At 39.5% G+C, this 19,077-nt stretch overlaps 1 protein-coding gene across 5 annotated transcripts in view; it reads left to right on the top strand.

Annotated features, from left to right (window-relative positions):
* The window catches only part of STOX2 (storkhead box 2), a 144,581-nt gene extending 126,951 nt beyond the window's left edge, over positions 1-17,630 (top strand). For all 5 annotated transcript variants that reach the window (XM_087737081.1, XM_087737082.1, XM_087737084.1 and 2 more), the window contains exons 2-4: positions 3,263-3,415; positions 10,575-12,840; positions 17,327-17,630. In XM_087737081.1, coding sequence (XP_087593207.1) covers positions 3,263-3,415; positions 10,575-12,840; positions 17,327-17,522 — 2,615 coding nt within the window. In that variant the 3' untranslated portion in view covers positions 17,523-17,630. The remainder of the gene's footprint in view (positions 1-3,262; positions 3,416-10,574; positions 12,841-17,326) is intronic.
* Positions 17,631-19,077: the final 1,447 nt, after the last annotated feature.

The raw sequence follows: 19,077 nt of genomic DNA, 5'->3' as shown, positions 1-19,077 counted from the left end.
TCTTTAGAGAAAAGTTTGGAAAGACACTGCAGAAACAGAACTAAAACTATATATATATATATATATATCTTGCTCTTGTATTTAAACAAAACATGCAGTCAGCTGGTGAAAACTGCTTTCTGAGCTCCAGTTTTCATTTAATTGGGAACATAAACATGTGAAAGTTAAGGATAGTAATTTGATTTCCAAAGAAAGCTGCTTGAGACAAGCATCAGTCAGAGCTAACAGCAGCCATATGGGAGATGTTTTATATAAGTGATGTGGTCTTAAAAAAATTAGGAAAAGCATTTATTTATTTTTTTTTTAAGCAGATCTTTCCTAAAGAAGTTGTAGTAAACCTTCTGTTCAACAGGCTAAACAGTATTTATGCACGTAATTTATGTTAATGTATTATATTAAATTGTAGACGCAAGATATTTTCTGTTGTTGTGCGTCAAAGAAGTTTGTTCACTTAACTATAACCACAGAGTGCTTGTAGTTGGCCAGAGCCACAGGATAGTTAAGATAAAACTTGGCAAATTAGAGCCTCCCTGAGTGAGGGGGTTTTGGCTTTCTATCACTAGGTTTGCTGAAAGTTTTACGGATATGTGCTAGCCTTTTTAAACCAAGAGCCAGTAATTATCTCCAGCAGACAGTTACAGGCAACAAGCTAGGGAGGTAATTCTGGCACAACAGAGGTGAAACAAGAGTTCCCTTGTGATAATGAAGAAGGTTGAAAAGCACTCAGTGGAAAAGAATAAGGCTTAACTGGCGATAGTCCCTTACAAAACAGAAAGGCTCTCACGTAAACCAGTATTTGTTTGCCATTTCTGTTGCATTTAAAGCCAGTTAAATTATGATTTTATGGACGATTATAGTCATCTTTATAGTTAATTAAATGGTTGTTAAGCTCCCAAATATTTGCAAGCAGGCTGTATGTTACCCTGGCATACTAACTATAGCATGCTTTGCTAGAGATGGCGTTAACATTAAGGAACGGATACTGAATGTTTTATATTGATGAGTTATGATGTGAAGTACAGTTAGTATTTCGGTGGAAACTCTTGGCTTGTTCCTGTTGACAAGAGCCCAACTGGCAGGGGTCAAATGTAGAGACTGAATGTTTTCTGCACACTAACCTAGAAAAGCAATTCCATGCTGGAGGCCTGCTTTGAAAGGAAAGGTTGTGTGAAGTGCAAGGGTACTAAAGTCCAGGTAAACTTTATTATTTCTTCACTTGTACTTAGCCAGTTTTAAGTTAACGAGTCCCGACTGGGAGTGATGCCAGAGGTGGATCTCCGCAGGCTCTTGGCAGTCAGGGGAGAGGGATGGGCTGCTCCCGGGGGTGAGCAGAGTAACTGGTTTGAGTTCTTGTCCAAGCATCCCTCTGGGGGCAGCTGGGAGGCTGCAGAGCAAACCTACAAGCAGCACTTGCTAGGCTTCATGTATAACCCTCCTTGAGTCCCTTTCCCACTTCAGGAAGCTGATGATGGTATTAAGGCCCATTCCTTACATCCTAAATGTCATTCTGGTTAGCTGTGAGTGGATCGTTCCGGGTGCAAGCGTGTTTGCTTTCACATGACTTGGAAGCAAATCTCTCATGTTTCCCTGTAAGCTGTCTACAATCTTGATTGCCATTGTCTGTAAAGCACGTGGCAAGAACTTTCCAGGTGTATATGAATAAAAAATGTCCAGAAAAGGTTATATTTTAAGATCATCATTCTGTGGTCAGATAAGAATGAGGAGGATCTTGGGGCGCACTGTGTTGAAGCTGGAGGAATGCTGCTGTGTTGGGATTGCAGCATAGATCTGGTCAGGCGTGATTAAGCAGAAGCAATCAGGAGACATCGTAGCACAAATGTGTATTTTAAATCGTCGTGTCTTGGGTAATGTGTATCACTGTTGTACAACAGATTGTACAGCTGGTGTATTGAAAAATATTGCTCAAGTCTCACTGAGACAGTTATGCAATTTGCTACTCCCACCAATTTTTTTTTTTTCCAAAGTGCTGAGTATAATGCAAGATAAAATGCATTTTGATAATCAGTTTTAGAAACTGCTATTCCTGTTTAGTAGATGTAATAGGAATATAGAATTAATAGGGCAAATATTAGATCCTCTAAATTGTGGAGGAAAGTTTGAGTTTTAATTAATTTCCAGTAATTTGATTCCTGATTTGATCACAAGGTATTGCTCTGTGACAGCAGAAATAGGGTGATTTTTCTGAGATTTCAAAGCCATTTGGGTAAAACTTAATCCCTGGCTATTGCCTGACTTGTGGCCAGGAAAGGATTCATAGTCAAACACCCTTTGTTCTGTCTGTTACTCTTTATTATTCCTTTTCCTCTGGCAAATGAAATCTTTTAGCCTGCTGCTTCCCTCGGTTTGAGATCATTGGGGAACTGTTACCACTTCAAGAGGAGGTACAGAGCAGAATCTAAAAGCATTTCTGTATCTATATAAAGTATGTTAAAATGCACGTGTATATGTGTACTCAAGTAGTCATGCTAGTATTACCAAATTGTAATTTCTCCTGTAACTTCCATTTTGAAGATCTTTCAATGATTTTTTAAGTATGGGTTAATGAATTATTTTTAAAGACAACATGAGAAAAGTTGCAACAAATTTAATTTTCAGGCCATCCTGGAACCATTAAAACTTCTCTTCTAAAAAATACGTAGTCCATACAAAGACATTTGACATGTAGATCCAGGAGAGGTTTATTCAGGGTATCAGTCTTAAGGTGTTTGATGCTTTCGTGCCTCTGAAGAGTGTTCTGCACTTTATCAGCCGAGTAAAAATGTTACTCATTAACTTAGCAACTTTTTTTTCTGATCTTTGTTACTATTAAGAAAAAATATTCTATCAAGTGGAAATGGTGGGTGATCCATGCCACTAGCCTTTGAAAGGGGAGTGAAATCTCCCCTTTTATGTTCAGAGAAATACATGCAACTATTTCATTTGTGCAGTTACGTAGTAGAATATTCAAGCACGAGGTTTTGCAACCATAAGTGTTAATTTGTTGGCATTTTTCTGAATCTGTCTACTGCATCCTTGGCGAAACTATGTCTGCATAGTGTATATCACCCATTTTCCAAAGTTTGCCATGTCTGAGTTTTGAAATAAGCTGTTGGATGGTTCTCCATTGTAAGAGTTTTATCCCCAGCTCAGAGCAAAGACTATAGAGCTGTGTGCATCTTCTCCAGTCGTATCTCTACATCTTTGCTCTATGAGCAGATTTTTAAACAAAACACTTCATTGCACATCTGTTGTCTTTTTACAGGTGATGTATCACCCATCAGCATGTCTCCCATCAGTCAGTCACAGTTTATTCCACTTGGGGAAATCCTTTGCCTGGCCATCTCAGCAATGAACTCTGCCCGAAAACAAGTCACACAAGAAGCACTAATGGAGCACCTAACAACCTGCTTCCCAGGTAACTGGACATTAATAAATCATTGGTCAGATGGGCGCATGTCTGTAAAAGGTCAGTTAAAGAATCCTCAATGCCTACCCAAAAGGTTGCTTATCTTTTTGGCTTCCTTAAAAGAGGGAGTTTCAGTGTTTGGTAGTCTGCTTTTCTTCACTCTTGTGGATGGGAATATTGATTAATCCTGAGGTGCTACCCAAAAGTAAAAGGAGGCTTTAGGGTTCTAATCTTATAACCTTTTCTTTATTCTTAAACATACAGAGAATTGAGTTCTCTTTGACAGGGCCATTCATGTGAGATGCATTTTGCAGGGTTAATTCCTGACTTTATGTAAATATTAAAAATTACTTGAGGTACTAAACAGCAAACTGTATTGGCTTGTTTCTTTTTTTCAGACTGGTATAAGAATAAGCTTGTTTGTGATTTTTCTCACAAAATAACTTTCTTTATCGTCATAGTCAAAAGAATTTAGGACTTCTTTAGTAGTTACAAAGAATAAAGCATGTGTCGTAGCCAGAAAGACTTATTCCACCTTGTGGCTTTCAAGCCAGTTGTAAACTAACTCGTAAGAGCTCTGTTGACATCATTCAACCAGTTCAAGTGTCATTGTCCAGTCTCTACAGAGATAACCTCATAGAGGTCTCTGTGTAGAGCATTCTCTTAAAGAGCAGATTTCCCACGTACTGCATGTCTTCCTCTCAAAACTGGTGTGGCCTGGTGCAAGTAATAGAGTCCAATGATGATGATGTGTGTGCTTCAGGGAGAGGTTATATTTAAACTGAAAGGAGGTTGTCAGCCTGGTTTCCAGGGGTTTTCAGAGCCTTCTTGGACACAGTTCTGGCTTCTGCTTCTGTACTGTCCTTGCTTGAAAAATCTTTCAATCTTTTTTCTTTTTTTTTTTTTTTAACTTGGCAACTGTCTTCATGACTAAAAGGTTTGGAGAGCCATAGATACACTTACTGTGCTCATAAATGCTGGTGTACTGTTCGGAAGATATTCTTGTCAGCATTTGATAATATTTATTAAATGGTAAAATGAAAATGTCTTGGATTAAAGATACTGTAACATGAAAAAAAGGAAACCTATATTAAGAATGTACTCTTGAATATGCTGCTTCCCTAGTGGCAGTCTGTATCTGGAGTTGGTCAATCATGCAAAATGCATCTTGTAGAGACATCTACAAGTGTTGTGTAAAAGCATTGGGCAGAGGTTTACTGCTCATTCACTTGTGCTTTGTATGATCCTGGGTAAGAATGTTTAACTATTCTGTGCCTGAGTTTACAATTCTCTAAACTAGTTGAGAAACTTCTCTATTGTGTACCTCTTTTACAGCTGTGAAAAGCAGCTAATTAAAAATGCCTCAGTAGGAAAACTACTGATGCATCTGCCTCATCTAGGCAGCCTAACCATAGCCGTGTTTTGATGTCTTGAATTTTTAAGCTTACATTTCAGAGCAAGAGTTACTTAAAGCCTTGAAGGATACATGGCTTTTGCTATAACTGGTACCAAGTTATGAGATTTTAAAATATAATTGTGGATTGAGAGCTGTGTTTGGAATAAACAATTCTCTCTGACATTTAATAATTGCACTTTGGAAAAAATTACTACAAGTATATTTTGTAAATACTGGCTTTCTGTCCCAATTTGTGGTTTTGTTTATCAGGGTTTCTTTTCAGTATGCTCGGTTGATTTTGAAAATAGTGGTAAAGGTTGTAAGGGATAGAATGCAAAGAAGGCAAAGTTCACAATTGTATTTCCAGTTTAATTCATTTTGACGATTTTTTTTTCCCCCCCAATTCATGTTTTCTATATAGCTATGTACTGGAAGAGTTCCATAGATTGCAAGTATTTTTCCAATGATTCTATCAATATTTTCATATAAACATTATTTGCGTGGTGAAATTGATAATTTATTGGTGGCATCCCTTGGGTTTCCTGGGAGCATGATTATCAGTTGACTTGGTGTGTTGTGCTATTCTTGCTAGACAGACCCATACATCAAAAATAATTCAACAGGCTGGTTTATTTTGTAGGCTCTGCTCAGAAGAAGCCTGAGGCAAATTAGCACACAGTCTCTTGCTGCCCATGTTTTTTCCACTAGCCATGAACACATGCATTTCTCAAGTCTGAGACTGAAAAAAGGAGAGCCTTGTTTTTCCTACCGGACTTCCCAAAATGTAGAGAAAATTATTGGGGTAGGGGGTGGGGGGTGGGGTGTGAATCCACCCTTTGTCCAATTTTTCCCCCTCTCTAGAGAAAGGCCTTTCTCTCCCAGCCCTGACACGTTTAACATAGCAAACATACATGTTCTCACAGTGTATAAGGATTATCCAAAAATGTCCTTTCCAATAAACAGAACCTCTTCTTGTGCTGAGTGATATTTTTCACTTGTCTGCCCAAACTCTCTCATAAATCAGCCATGACTTTTTGAGCCCTTGTATTCACTGTGGCTATTTTAAAAAATCTGATGTCCTCCTATATTCTGATAGTTTATTTTTCCTAATTAGGTGCTGATGCTCTGAGACAGAGGAGAGCATTATCAGTGTAGATGTATCTGTCATTGTCCCATAACCTCTCTGTATCTCACCCTGTAGCAGCACTTGTCTGCCTGTGTTGTTTGTGTTTTAATGAACAGATGCTTCACTGCATTTCATGGTGTGTATAAATTTCCTAAGACCCCAGATGCTATTCTCAAACTGCCTAAGAATAATAAACCTCTTTCCTCAGTGCAGGATCTTACACTTGCAGTCTAGCCCTCTAGTTTGCTGAGCCATTGTGCAGGCATAAATCTGGGCCATGGCTCTATCTGAAATAAGGTATGCTAATTATTTATAACATCACATAGCAACCACTCCACATCCTTAACTAGTATTTCATGAGCCAATCAGAGTATTTCTTTTATCCCTTGTTAAGCCTTAGCATCAGCTCAGGAGAAAATCATTTTAGCAGATTTAACACCATTTAAATACTACTTCAGATTTATTTTTCATGAATTTATTTTATTGAAAAAGTTTGTAATGATAATGCACATCTTATTTGTGGCTTTTGTTATTTGTCAGGTTTTTAAAAAGCAAGAGGGCTCCTGCTGCACATGCTCCCATTATTCTAACTTAGAATTAAATGATGTTTGTACAGCCCTACTTCATAATTTATTGACCGTGGTTTAAATCCCATACATTAAATGTAAATCTTTGAAATCCAGTATAAGGAGCTAAATATGTAACCTCTGTTCCTGTGTTTGGCAGTCAGACCCTCTTATCTGTATGAACCTGGCTGAAGAAAACATCAAGCCTTAGTCTATGCTGTCTTTAGTAAGGATTTTTTTTCTTTCTTCCCCCCACCCCCCACCCCCCCCCGTATTGTACATCTACTTATTAAAATCATTCTAAGGTGTTCAAAAGTTCAGTATAGAAAATAAGTGTGTATTGGACTAGGTTGCTTTGGAAGCGAAAGGTTTTCTGAAAGCTGGCAAATTCCTCTGGCGTTCACCTCTTTAAATATGTGAAATGTATATGTAGCACTTAAAGTAGGTGTCTTACATTAACTGAGTTCACTCTAGGTCAGTGTTCTTTGTGAGCAGCAAACAAGACATAATCTCCTGTCTGGAAGCTCAGTGGATGGCATAGCAGACTCTCTTGAGATGCAGAAAATGTACATGTCTGATGATTCAGTATCCAGACAGTTTCTGCTTTTGAATTATTAAACCACTACATAATCTTAAATAACACCAGTGCTGTCATGCAGTGTTTTAGTCTCTAAACTACTGGGTTTTTTCCTCTTGTTCCTATTTAATGGAGGAAGGGAGACCATAAGGAGAGTTCTGAATGCAGTGGGGTAGGTTACGCATAGACACGATGTGGTCAGGTTGCTGTGAAGAGAAAAGTCTTGAGAAAGCCAGGAAATCTTTATTTAAAATAGCAACAATGGGAGCCCGAGTACTGTCTGCTCCTGTCCACCATGCAGGAAAGCCTAATTCAAGTTTGGGTCTGTTTCTGCTTTTGTAAGTTCCTGAAAGAGATCTGAACAAAACCCAAAGATCTGCCTCTGCCATTGTCACTGCTGGCTTAGTGAACCACAGGGATGTACTGTATGCTGGGAGTGATAAAAGTGATAGTCTCCAACTCCAGAGAGAAGGCTGACATGATTAACTTTACAGCATCATTGACTGCCCAGGCATGTAAAGTTTTTTTTTCTTGGTGTTTATCTGCACATTCTCTATTCACAGGACTTAGTCAATTAATGTAACTATTGTGCATCCAGTGTTTAGAGACTCATTTACCCAACACATTGTAGTCATTATGGTTTACTGGGTGAAAAATACATGTTATTTTTACCATGTATTTGCAGTGCGTTTTTGCCTCAGTTAGTGTAAAACGTCAGAAGATCCGTTTCAGTGTCTTTCCCTAACTTTTCTGTAAACTCCCAGGAGAATGTTTTCCTCTCTTTTATTTTCGTTCCAACGTTTTTGAAACAGTATGTTAATGAAGTCTTTAAGTAAAGTAAGGATGAAGAACCAAGTTCTCGCAGACAAAGGTAGGTAAGTGTTGAGGTACTTACGTGTAAGCTCCTGGAAAATGCAATGGATTGGTCAGGTTGTTTACGTAGAGGCAGGAAGAGAGATCGGCTGCTGCACAGCAAGTGCATCTCAGTTGGACCAGGGTTAGACCCTGCAGTGCATTTTCAGCACAGGATGGAGAAGCATATGAGCTTGAGTTCAGGGTCATCCACTTCTTGTGGTGATGCAAGGCCTAATGTAAAAGGGGTGGTGTTACCCAAGCAGACATAGCAGCTCTGCCACAGGAAAGAAGAGGTTGGATGATGACCGCTGGTTGTTATGGGAATTGAAATCACTCTTCGTGTTCCTGTGCTTTACTGAAAGCTCATGCGGAGGGCAAACTGCTCTCCAGTTGCCACTGCCTCACAATCCAGAGGAAGCTCAGCATATTGTTTACTTCAGTCCAGAGAGATTCAGGACTCTGGGCTAGGGAGGGGTAGTCCTTTTTATCCCCGGCTCTCTGGATTTCAGCTTTTCCCATATGTTGCTATTTCTGGCATGTTTGCTCATCCAGCAGTTCTGGGGGTCTTTGTTACTCTCTCTAGGATTATCACATAAATTGTGGACACCCACGTGAGAAGGGGAGAAAATGCACGTTCCTGATTCTCCATTTCATTTGCGTGTTCTTTCCAATTTTCAGTTTCATGTATTCTCTCAAATTATATCCTTCCTTTACCTCTTTTACTTCCTGTGTCTGGATCGTCCCCAGTCTTTCAGCTCTGTGGACTGTGCATGAAATATATTTACTGCCTCCGTGTACTTCTCCCTAGCACCTTCTCTGTTGTAACTTCTTTCACTCATGTGTCCATGTTATTCCTAACGCTTTGCTGTTTCCATTGTAAGATTTTTAGTTACAGGTATTACGGGATGTGAGCAGTATGGTTATGTCTCTAAATTCAAACAACATTCAAAGCCAGACATAAGAATACTTACTATGTTGCCTGCAACCCAGTAGCAAGGAAGAGGGTGAATTAGGGAATTAGTACAACTTCTCTATTTCTCGTCCCATATCTTTTGAAGGGGTGTTGGTCATAGTGCCAGAGCCCTTGCTGTCATTCTCATGTTTATTAACACAAGGAAATCAGTGAGCTTACAGGCTCCAGCCTTTGACGTGTGGGAGAAGAGTTGGTGACCAGACACTATGTGCCACTGAAGATACTGTGTTTGTGGCAGGTACACCTGGTTGAGATTTTTCCATGAAGTATTTTTGTAAAAAGCATATGCTTTGTTGAAATGTTTTTGCATACATGATTCCATGGAATTTCTGTTCTTGAAGATAGTCAGAGCTTGACTTGACAACAGCCTGACCAACCTGATTTAAGTTGGCCTGGCGGTGAGAAAGGATGTTGACCAGGTGACTTCATGAGGCCCCTTCCAACCTAAGTTACTCTCTGATTCTATTTTTCTTTCTGAATTAGTTTTGTTGAAAAGAAAACTAAGGCCCAGAGTAAATAATATTAACTTTTTTAGTTTAAAATAGACCATCCAAACTTTTGAAAAAAATTTCTCTAGTTCTCAAAATGTAAACCAGGTCAGTACCTGGCAAAATTAAAATACATTTTAGTTCAACAAACTGTATTGATTTAAGATAGCTTTTTCCACTCAAAATTTTGAAGGATTTTTATTTCTTATTCAGCATAAACTAATTTTTTTTTTAAACTAAATCTCTTGTTTCCTTAGCTCTAGATGGAACTTATTCCTATGCACAGCATGCTAACTTGGTATTTTATCTAATAAAGTATTGAAGACTTGGTCCTGCACTGCTGAACCCAGCAGGAGTACTGGTAGTGGGAAGGACCAGGCTCACAATGCCAAGTCTACCATGTGGCTACTGTGGCATTGATGCAGGTTGTCATATTTGTCCCTCTCTCAATATGTGATATATGCACTTAGGTAATGTCCCTCACATCTCACATGAAAGGCAGGGAACTCCGAGAAGCAGATTTGTAGGAGCTAAATCTGTAACTTCCAGAATAGTGGAAAAGTCTGTTTGGGTAAATGAACTGTATTGTTCAAGGCGTGTCTTTTGTGGACCAGCTGATGTAGTTGAAACATGTTTTAATGGGAGAGCAAGGCGGTTCAATCAAGTCTGTGATAAAGGGGCAGTTTGAGGGAATGGGTTTTTTTCTGTGTAGTATTCTTCTGTGCAGAAACAACTTAGACATCCAAAGCAACAAATAACCACTGTTTTATGTGTGACTGGGGATTATGATAAATAGTTCTGCTGAATTGGGATATAAATATTTAGTTGGAAGAAGAATAAAAGTGAAATGTTTCCCCTGACACGCTTTGATCTCCAGTGATTCCATCTTGAGGCTTAAGGTCACCTGCGCAATGGAAGTGACTAGAAGTTCTCTCTCTTTTTTTTTAAACACTCCATTAATGGCCTCCTTTCTATTTAATTAATAATTGATACGTCTGAAGTGTAGGAGATAAGTGGAAGAACAAACAGACAAGAGAATGCCTAACAAAGTGCTTTACTGGAGTTGTTTGTTCAGCATATTCCAGCTTGCACACTGGGAAAAAACAGTTTTTTGTTGGGGAGGGGGGAGCCAGAGAGTCCTGCATGGTTTTATGCACTCCCTGATATGTGTTTACTGTCATTTCTAGGAGTTCCAACACCCAGTCCAGAAATCCTTCGACATACCTTGAATATGCTTGTACGGGAGAGGAAAATATACCCAACTCCAGATGGTTATTTCATTGTAACCCCGCAGACTTACTTTATAACACCATCTCTCATAAGAACTAACAGTAAATGGTACCATTTGGATGAGAGGATACCTGACAGGTCTCAATGTACCTCTCCGCAACAAGGAACTATAACTCCCTCCACCTCGGGATGTGTCAGGGACCGAACACTACCCAAAAACCACTGCGACTCCTGCCATTGTTGCAGAGAAGACATGCACAGCATGCATGCATCTACCCTACAGAGGAAATCAGCAAAAGACTGTAAAGACTCATACTGTCCTCCTTCATTATGTCAGGTCCCACCTACTGAGAAAAGTAAAAGTACTGTCAATTTTTCTTATAAAGCAGAGACACTCACAAAGCCTAAGGATGTAGAAAAGCAGTCTAAGAAATTCGGACTCAAATTATTCCGATTAAGTTTTAAGAAGGACAAGACAAAACAGTTGGCAAATTTCTCTGCCCAGTTTCCTCCAGAAGAGTGGCCGCTAAGGGACGAGGACACCCCTACCACTATACCTAGAGAGGTAGAAATGGAGATTATCAGGCGCATTAACCCAGACTTGACTGTGGAAAATGTCATGAGGCACACTGCACTAATGAAGAAACTTGAAGAAGAAAAAGCTCAACGAAGCAAAGCAGGATCTTCAGCTCACCACAGTGGACGAAGTAAAAAGAGCAGGAATCACAGAAAGTCTCATGGGAAATCGAGGTCACACAGCAAGACTCGGGTGTCCAAAGGAGACCCATCAGATGGCTCTCATTTGGATATACCTGCTGAAAGGGAGTATGAGTTCTATGATCCCTTGACTCGATCCCCACGGGAAGGCTGTTTTATAATAGAACACAAGGGAGACAATTTTATAATGCACAGCAATCCTAACATGATTGAATCTCACTTTCCCATGACGCCAGAGTGGGACGTGTCTGGTGAGCTGGCCAAAAGAAGAACTGAAATGCCTTTCCCTGAACCTTCCAGGGGAAGCTCTCACTCCAAGGTCCATCGGAGCCACAGCCATACACAGGATAGAAGATCGAGGAATGAGCGTTCCAGTAAGGCTAAAGAAAGGTCTAGATCCATGGATAACTCCAAGGGACCTCTGGGCTCAGCTACTTTAGTCACACCTGAAGATATAGGTGAAGGCTGTAGCCCAGATGACCAAACAACTAGCCAAACTTACATTGATGATAGTACCTTAAGGCCATCTCAGTCGCTCAGTCATCAAAGGGCTCTGATTTCATCTGCAGGCTACAAAGAGACTTGTATCCCTGAAATAGCTAGTGGCAGTGTAGAAACCCCCAGTTCTTGTAGCCTATTGGAACAAAGCAAACCTACAGAGAATTTACCATCTTACAGCGAGCTCAACTCTTGCACAACGAAATCTGCAGTCGACGACTATTTTCAGTGCAACACATCCAGTGAGACTGTGCTTACTGCTCCGTCACCACTGGGAAAGAATAAAGAGGATCATGACACGCTGACAGGGACAGATGGGCTTAAAAAAATTACTCCCACAGAAAGACAGTCTCAACATATTGCTAGGGAGCCTGGGGTACACAAAGAGGAGTCCCCAAAGGGCCCAAGCAGTGGTTCAGCAATTGCTGGCCAAACTCCAGAAGTGATCGCAAATGGACGGCTGGTTCAACACCATAGCGCTGAATCAAGCAGCCTTGATAAAAGGAAAGAAATATTTAGCAAGGATACACTCTTTAAACCTCTGCACAACACTCTTTCTGTGAATAGTTATCATAAGTCTAGCACACCCCTGCTAAAGCCCCATCAAAAGACCCCCTCTGACACATTGCCAGTCAGATGTGAGAAACTTGAACAAGCGATAGTAACCTCAGTCGCACAAGTCATGCCTGTTTCACAGAGACCGCAAGAGACAACCGGGAACCAGGAGGCCTCCTTTGACTACTACAATGTATCTGATGATGACGACTCAGAGGAAGGAACCAACAAAAATGCTGAGGAAGAAAAGAACAGGGATGATGTTGGCACAATGCAGTGGCTCCTAGAGAGAGAAAAGGAGAGGGATCTGCAGCGAAAGTTTGAGAAGAATCTTACTTTTCTCACCCCGAAGGAAACAGAAAATAGCAACAACCAGAGAGCCACCCACTCAGCCCGCCTGGACAGCATGGACAGCAGCAGCATTACTGTGGACAGCGGGTTCAACTCTCCACGGTAGGACTGTCACATTCATTGCAGCTTTACAGACTAGAACGTTCTGGTTTTAGTTATATGTGTGTGTGATATTGGTGACAGAACATAGGGCCGTATTAAACAATTTCACACGTTTTCAGACAGTGTTTTCTACAGCTCTGGAATCTGCTATTCAGATGTGTGGGTTTCCCACCGTATCGTAAGCAACCAATGACCATCTGCTGCGGCATTGACTCTGTATTAGTTTGTTTTCTGTTTGCTGAAAACCTCCCTGTATCCTTTTTTTTTTTTCTGTATTAAACTTGTGTTTGCATTTAGAATAGAAGGGATGAGCTCCTGCATACTCCCCCACCCGCTTCCCTTTCTCTGTAAGATACCATCAACAAGACTAACTGGAAGACTAGATATGACTAGGTGGCATAATCTTTGGCTCAGATGAAAAAAAAACCAAACATGATGATTGTTTTGGGTTTGGGCTTTTTTGGGGTTTTTTCTTCAAAAATTTTGGAAGTGTGTCTGTCACCATTCCAAACTGGTGAGACTGGAACAGCTGCTCCCATACACAGCTGAAAGTGCTCAGGCTATCTGAACTTCAGAAGTGACTCAGCGCTGCATCAGCAGAGAGAGAGGTGCCTTGCCTAAGATACTTGGGAAAAGAGTACAGACGTTTGTATGTGGCAGTGCTGGTTAGTCATTTCCATTCCAGGGATCTCGGACATCACAGAAGTCTCGGTGTGCTAGGAGTCTTACAGGCATAGGGAGGAGAGAGTTGGTGATGTGTTCCCTGCCCTGAAGATTTCACAAGCTCATTTCCAGGTTAAGAGCCTTCTTCCTTCTCTCTCTGGCCTCTGAGAGTCCTAGGTCCCTGCTGGAATGGTGCTTGCTTGGTTTTGTTTGCCCTGGATAGCAACCCATCAGAGTTCAGAACAATGACTCTAAGAACACAGAAATGATTTACAATGGTAGTCCTCTTATAGCGTCTTAGTTAAGCATAAACTATTTATTGCCTGTGTTTAAAAATAAAACCTCCAAGACTGGATTTGTATTAGGTGAAAGGAAATGGGTTTTTTTGTTTTGTTTTGTTGTTTTTTTCCCCCTGTAAAAAGTGTTCTTATTCCTCAGAATTAGATATTTTTTTTAAATCTATAGCAAAGGCTCTCAGAAAGGCATATAAAGGATTTGCTGCTTTTACACAGGAGTAAATTTCATTTTCAGTTAAAGTCATGTCACTCTAGAATAAATTCCTTTGGATTTGATGGCTGCTCCCACTTCATGTTAATGACAAGGCAGCAATTAATAGGCCTGCTGCAGCATGCAGTGGTCATTAAACTAGACCAGGCTTTTAACATATGTATAGTTTTTCTGAGTAAAAAATTCGGAAAATAATTTGAGTAAATTGTACCACTTACACTGAGTCCAGCTTCAAAAAGAAACTTAAGAAGACTTGGAAATTGTTCCTGTTATTGATTGTTCTGCAGATGCTTGGCATCTTTCTCACATACAACTGTTGTATGAGGCTATTTGCACTGTTCTTTTTTAAATGTAATCTCTTCTTTTGGTTGAAGTGCTATACTTGCAGTCGGTTTTTGTGGGGGAGTATATGATGGTGTTTGCTTCTTCTTTGCTTGAGCCTGTCTCACTCCGCAGAGTGCATTTTACCTCCAGGATAGGATGTCGACTGGATAAAAATCAGTTTTTAGACTACTATTTTGCTAGCTGTATGCTAGCTGAATATCAAGCTTGCATTTCTGGTTAATGCAGAGGCAGACACTTCCTTCCCTAATTATTTACCCAAAAGCTAAAATTTCTGTTGATGTTAATCTTAAACTTAGCTAGCAAGAGATCAGAACATGGTGAGCATACTGGATTTAGTGCTGCTATACCACTTTGCTCAGATCAAAAGGGAAACAGATAAGCAGCTTTTAATAATGATTATGTTCCACGCATCCCTTTTTTTATTTTACTGTTTTACTTATTAATGAATGTCTTTTTTTTTTTTTTTTACCAAGACCATGTAAAGTAAGCTTTAAAAAAAATAAAAAAGCAACATTGTGTAGGGTTTTGTAAGACCAGCATATAGTCTGGATATTTCAAAGGCTTTTTTATGAGCTTTGCATCAAGATGATTAAAGTGGATGATTTTGCTCAGTTTTGGTCACTCCTCGGTATAAGTCTATAAAACTAAATTGACCTGAGGGTGAATTCAGCCCTTTGGCTATAATTACCATGCTGTTATTACTTTCCTACCTTATAACAAAAAATGTACTCCGCAGCCCTTTTCCAGGAAATACTAGGGAGGAGCATAAGAATGGGATGTGTATGTAGTGATATTCCTCAGATATACTCTTCTAGCCTCCACTGACGTAACTCTTGACTTCCTGAGGTGTGGTGGTATCTTTTCATTTAAACTGAAGTGTGCAGTGTTGCTTGGGGAATCAAAATTACCAATTCTGCACTGTGAAAGAACAAGTATATTTTTAAAGTGTGACAAATTGAAAAAAGGGGCATTTAAAAAGAAAAAACAGGGTGTAGTTAAAGAGATTTGCAATGGTCATTTGACTTCAAAAGTATTTTGTGTGCAAAATTCATGAACACATCACCATTGGGAAAACAGCCTCACAGTATTTTGTTCATTGCTTTTATGCAAGTTGTATATAGTAAATGTTAGCTGTCAATATTAATTTTATCCCTTTATTTTTAGAGCTTATATAATACTGCTGCTCTTTTGTCACGTAAAGAAAGAGCTAATTTTGGCATTACTCTGCATGCAAAATTCTCACTGCAGTATTTATGTATACATGTTGTAATGGTCAGTTTGTAATACCAGAAGTGAAAATGTTTGAAGATCTGGAATTGGTGGTCCCATAAAGAATGATACAATACCGAATGGTCTCTGAAAAACAAAGCTTGCATCTATTTTCATTAAAAAGCAGAGGAAGAGAAATCGAAACATGAGCAACAGAAGTGCACCATACATCATTGCAGCTCAGAGAGATCTCTTACTATGTGCATCACCCATCATAGCTGTGTGGAAGTACGGACAATAAGGCAATAATAGGCAGAAGATGATCAGTAACATTGTGATCAATTTAAAAGATCTGCAGGAGTTTTCCTGAAAGCATCATTGATTTTCCAGATTCAGTCAGTTTAAGATGATTTAAATCTGCCCTACAACTAAACAAGGTGTTTCTTCGTTCCCCTGTGCCATGCACTGACACATTTCTTCCCTGCCACATCCAAAGCTGTTCATTCCTACTCTTCCCCTGATGCTAGCACTAATCTGTTTGTTTGTTTGTTTTTTTTTTTCTTAGGGCTAGTATTTTAACTGAGAGCGGTCCCTGATCTGGCTGGCTGCAAGGCTCAGCATCAGGGAAGCAGCAGGAACATGTGGCAGGGTCAGGTCCACACAAGGCAGGCAAGAGCTGCCCCTTTCAGTAGCAGGTAAATTTAGGCTGACTTTAATCTGACTGCTCTGTTGTTAGTATCTCTTGTTTCTAGTGCTTATTTAACAAACCCATTCAGTCCTCTAAATGTACTCTGTAAACATCTCCACAGCAAGTGGTGATGTCATTTTGCAAAGAAGTAGGGATATAGGCGAAGGATACATAACCAGGGACCACATGGCTATTTGAAAACCAAACCTCTCTCTGCACAGAAACACGTTATTTGAAGATAAATTATTAAGAGTGGAAAGAGAACAAAAAGAGGAGTAGTGGTAAAACTAGCCTTAGCATATCTTGGCCAAGTTTTTTAAAAGCTGTAGACTAAAATACAGGTTCCTCTGCATTCATAATTAGATGTATCATTAAAAGGCTTAGTCTTTAAAAGTCCTAGGTGTTCTGTCACTCCCATGGATAAACAATATGTTAGAACTAAAGGAACGTTGTGCATTTTATGAATGAAATAGCAGCACTAGTTGTTTTTTGGGGCATGATCACAGACCAGGCAGTTAAGATTTCGTATTTTATTTAAATTGAAGTGTTGTGTTTAGAAGCATTATGGGTTCAATGCAAAGTAGCATTTTTAGTTAATATTTTGTGTACAAAGACATAGGTAGACATAGGTAGAAGAGGAGACAACAGAGGAAGCTGTGTTACATGATTACTTTCCTAGCTCTGCCTAGTCACAGAGCTGATGTGATGAAGTTACTCTGTGCAAAAATGTACCAGTCAGGAAAGAAAATTAGTAAGTTCCACATGCAAGATGGAAGCTATTTCCTTGGTTGAAAAATCCAGATGCTTGGTACAGGTTCAGCTTACAGTTTGCGTGACAGCTTCAGCTCTGCTTAGTGGTATAGCTGTGTTACAGTATGATGACTGCTGACTACCTCTGGAACCCGTTTTGGAGGAACATATGTGTACCGTCAAAATGAGATGGTTCATTGATGTGACATTACATACAAATACAGGATGCCTATTATAAAACACTCTATTCTCCTTTCCTGTCTGGTCGATAGATATATAGGCATGTCATATATAGTGTGTATATATATTTCTTTTCCATTCTAGTACTCGTGAGAGCCTGGCATCCAACACTTCAAGTATTGTTGAAAGCAACAGACGTCAGAACCCCGCTCTGAGCCCTGCACATGGTGGCGCGGGCCCAACATTCAACTTCCGAGCCACTGCAGACCCGCCAACAAGTGAAGCTGAGAAACTGCAGAAACCTGCTAACTGCCTGCAAGCTTCTGTCACTAGTGTCTGACAGTCATCTTGCCTCAGATCTTCTGTCTCATCTTGTACAGCAAAGTTTACGACACTGGGACTGATGTTTACATCTTTGGGGAAAAATAAAAAAAGCATCTCAACCACAGTTTTAGTGTTTACTTAAACTGTGCTGCTATGTAGACAAGGGGCAACAAAGAAATCTTTATTTCAAGGTATTGCTTTTCACATTTGCGGCTCTGTAGCAACAGAATAGCAGTAGGGATAATATGTACACTTTTTGCTTCACTTAATTGTAACTGAGCACATATATGAAAGTCTAGACACTGTAAGTGTAATCTGCATTTTCAATGTCCATGCAGTTGCCAACTTCATTTAAAAAAAATGCCACAGATGTGTGATGCCCCCGGTCAGAGGCTAAACTCTGCTGCAGAGTTGATTGTTTTTTACTTCAAAAACTGAGCCACTGCTGGAACTCACCAGCCAGGATCACCATGAGGAAAAACAATGCCAAACATGACAAGTGATGACCTCAGCTCTATCTGTGAATTATTAATACTAATCAGTCATTTTCACTGTGCATTTTTGTGACACAATTTTGCAAATACCCGTTTAAGCAAGTAAAAAGAGGTTTGGGTTTGGTTTTGAAGTATGGAGGGTGGGAAGGGAGACAGCTTCTCCTTTTGTGTTTCAAAAGTATGAGAGATGTTTACTTACTGAGACTTGATACTTGACCTTCCATAGCCACAAATGAGGAGGTGGGCCTTTGCGTAGAGCGGGGAATGGGGAAGGAAGGGAAAGTTATCACTGTCATGGAGCCACAGTGTGGAGTGACACAAAATATAACGTCTTCAGTATAAATCAAGTATTTAAAAAAGATAATCTAATTCTTGTGTCACTTCTGGTATTGCAACTTACCATTAATATGGGAATCAGAATAACTAATTTCTTTGAACAAAAATATTCTTTATGATATAAATGACAAGTATGGCCTGAAGAATTGATTTCTTTCTAGTGGAAGGACATAAATCTATTTTATGTAGCTTATTAAATAGAGTGCCTAAATTAGGCTATTAAAAATAGCATACATTGTAGTGAGATTATCAGAGAACAAAATTTAGAGAATTATAAACTTCTGGCCTTTTTATTCAGTGGATGTTATTTGCAATTTAGCATTTTGTGGACATGTCTAGTTTATAGAAACTAAATGTGACCACATGGTTGGCAGTAGAAATCTGAATTCTTTAGGTATGGTATATCCTAATTGCTCTCCCCTAAACTGTTACTCCAAAGTAATTAGTACTATGCTAATTACTGAAGAGTAACTTCTAAGGATAGTTAAACTCCAAGAGTAATTTTTAGATATAGGGTCACATTCTGCTCTGTTACTGATGCAACCTGGTAGTGCAACAAACTGACTTCAAATTTAACTCTTTCTTTTTTATCAGAACAGACGAATTGGTGGAAGAATAACAAAGATAGTAAAATGTTCAACAGCCCAAATTGTTGCCTAGGAAAGGGACATTTACTCTTGTAGTACACAGGTATGAAACCCAACTGTACATATTAAAAACCAGTGTTTTCACCAGGTTCTG

The sequence above is a fragment of the Nipponia nippon genome, unplaced genomic scaffold (assembly GCF_047370975.1).
Source record: "Nipponia nippon isolate SJK-2023a ecotype South Korea unplaced genomic scaffold, ASM4737097v1 scaffold_6, whole genome shotgun sequence".
In the NCBI taxonomy this organism is placed as follows: domain Eukaryota; kingdom Metazoa; phylum Chordata; class Aves; order Pelecaniformes; family Threskiornithidae; genus Nipponia; species Nipponia nippon.
Note: the sequence above shows the minus strand (reverse complement) of the source record. Positions and strands in the feature narration are given on the sequence as shown.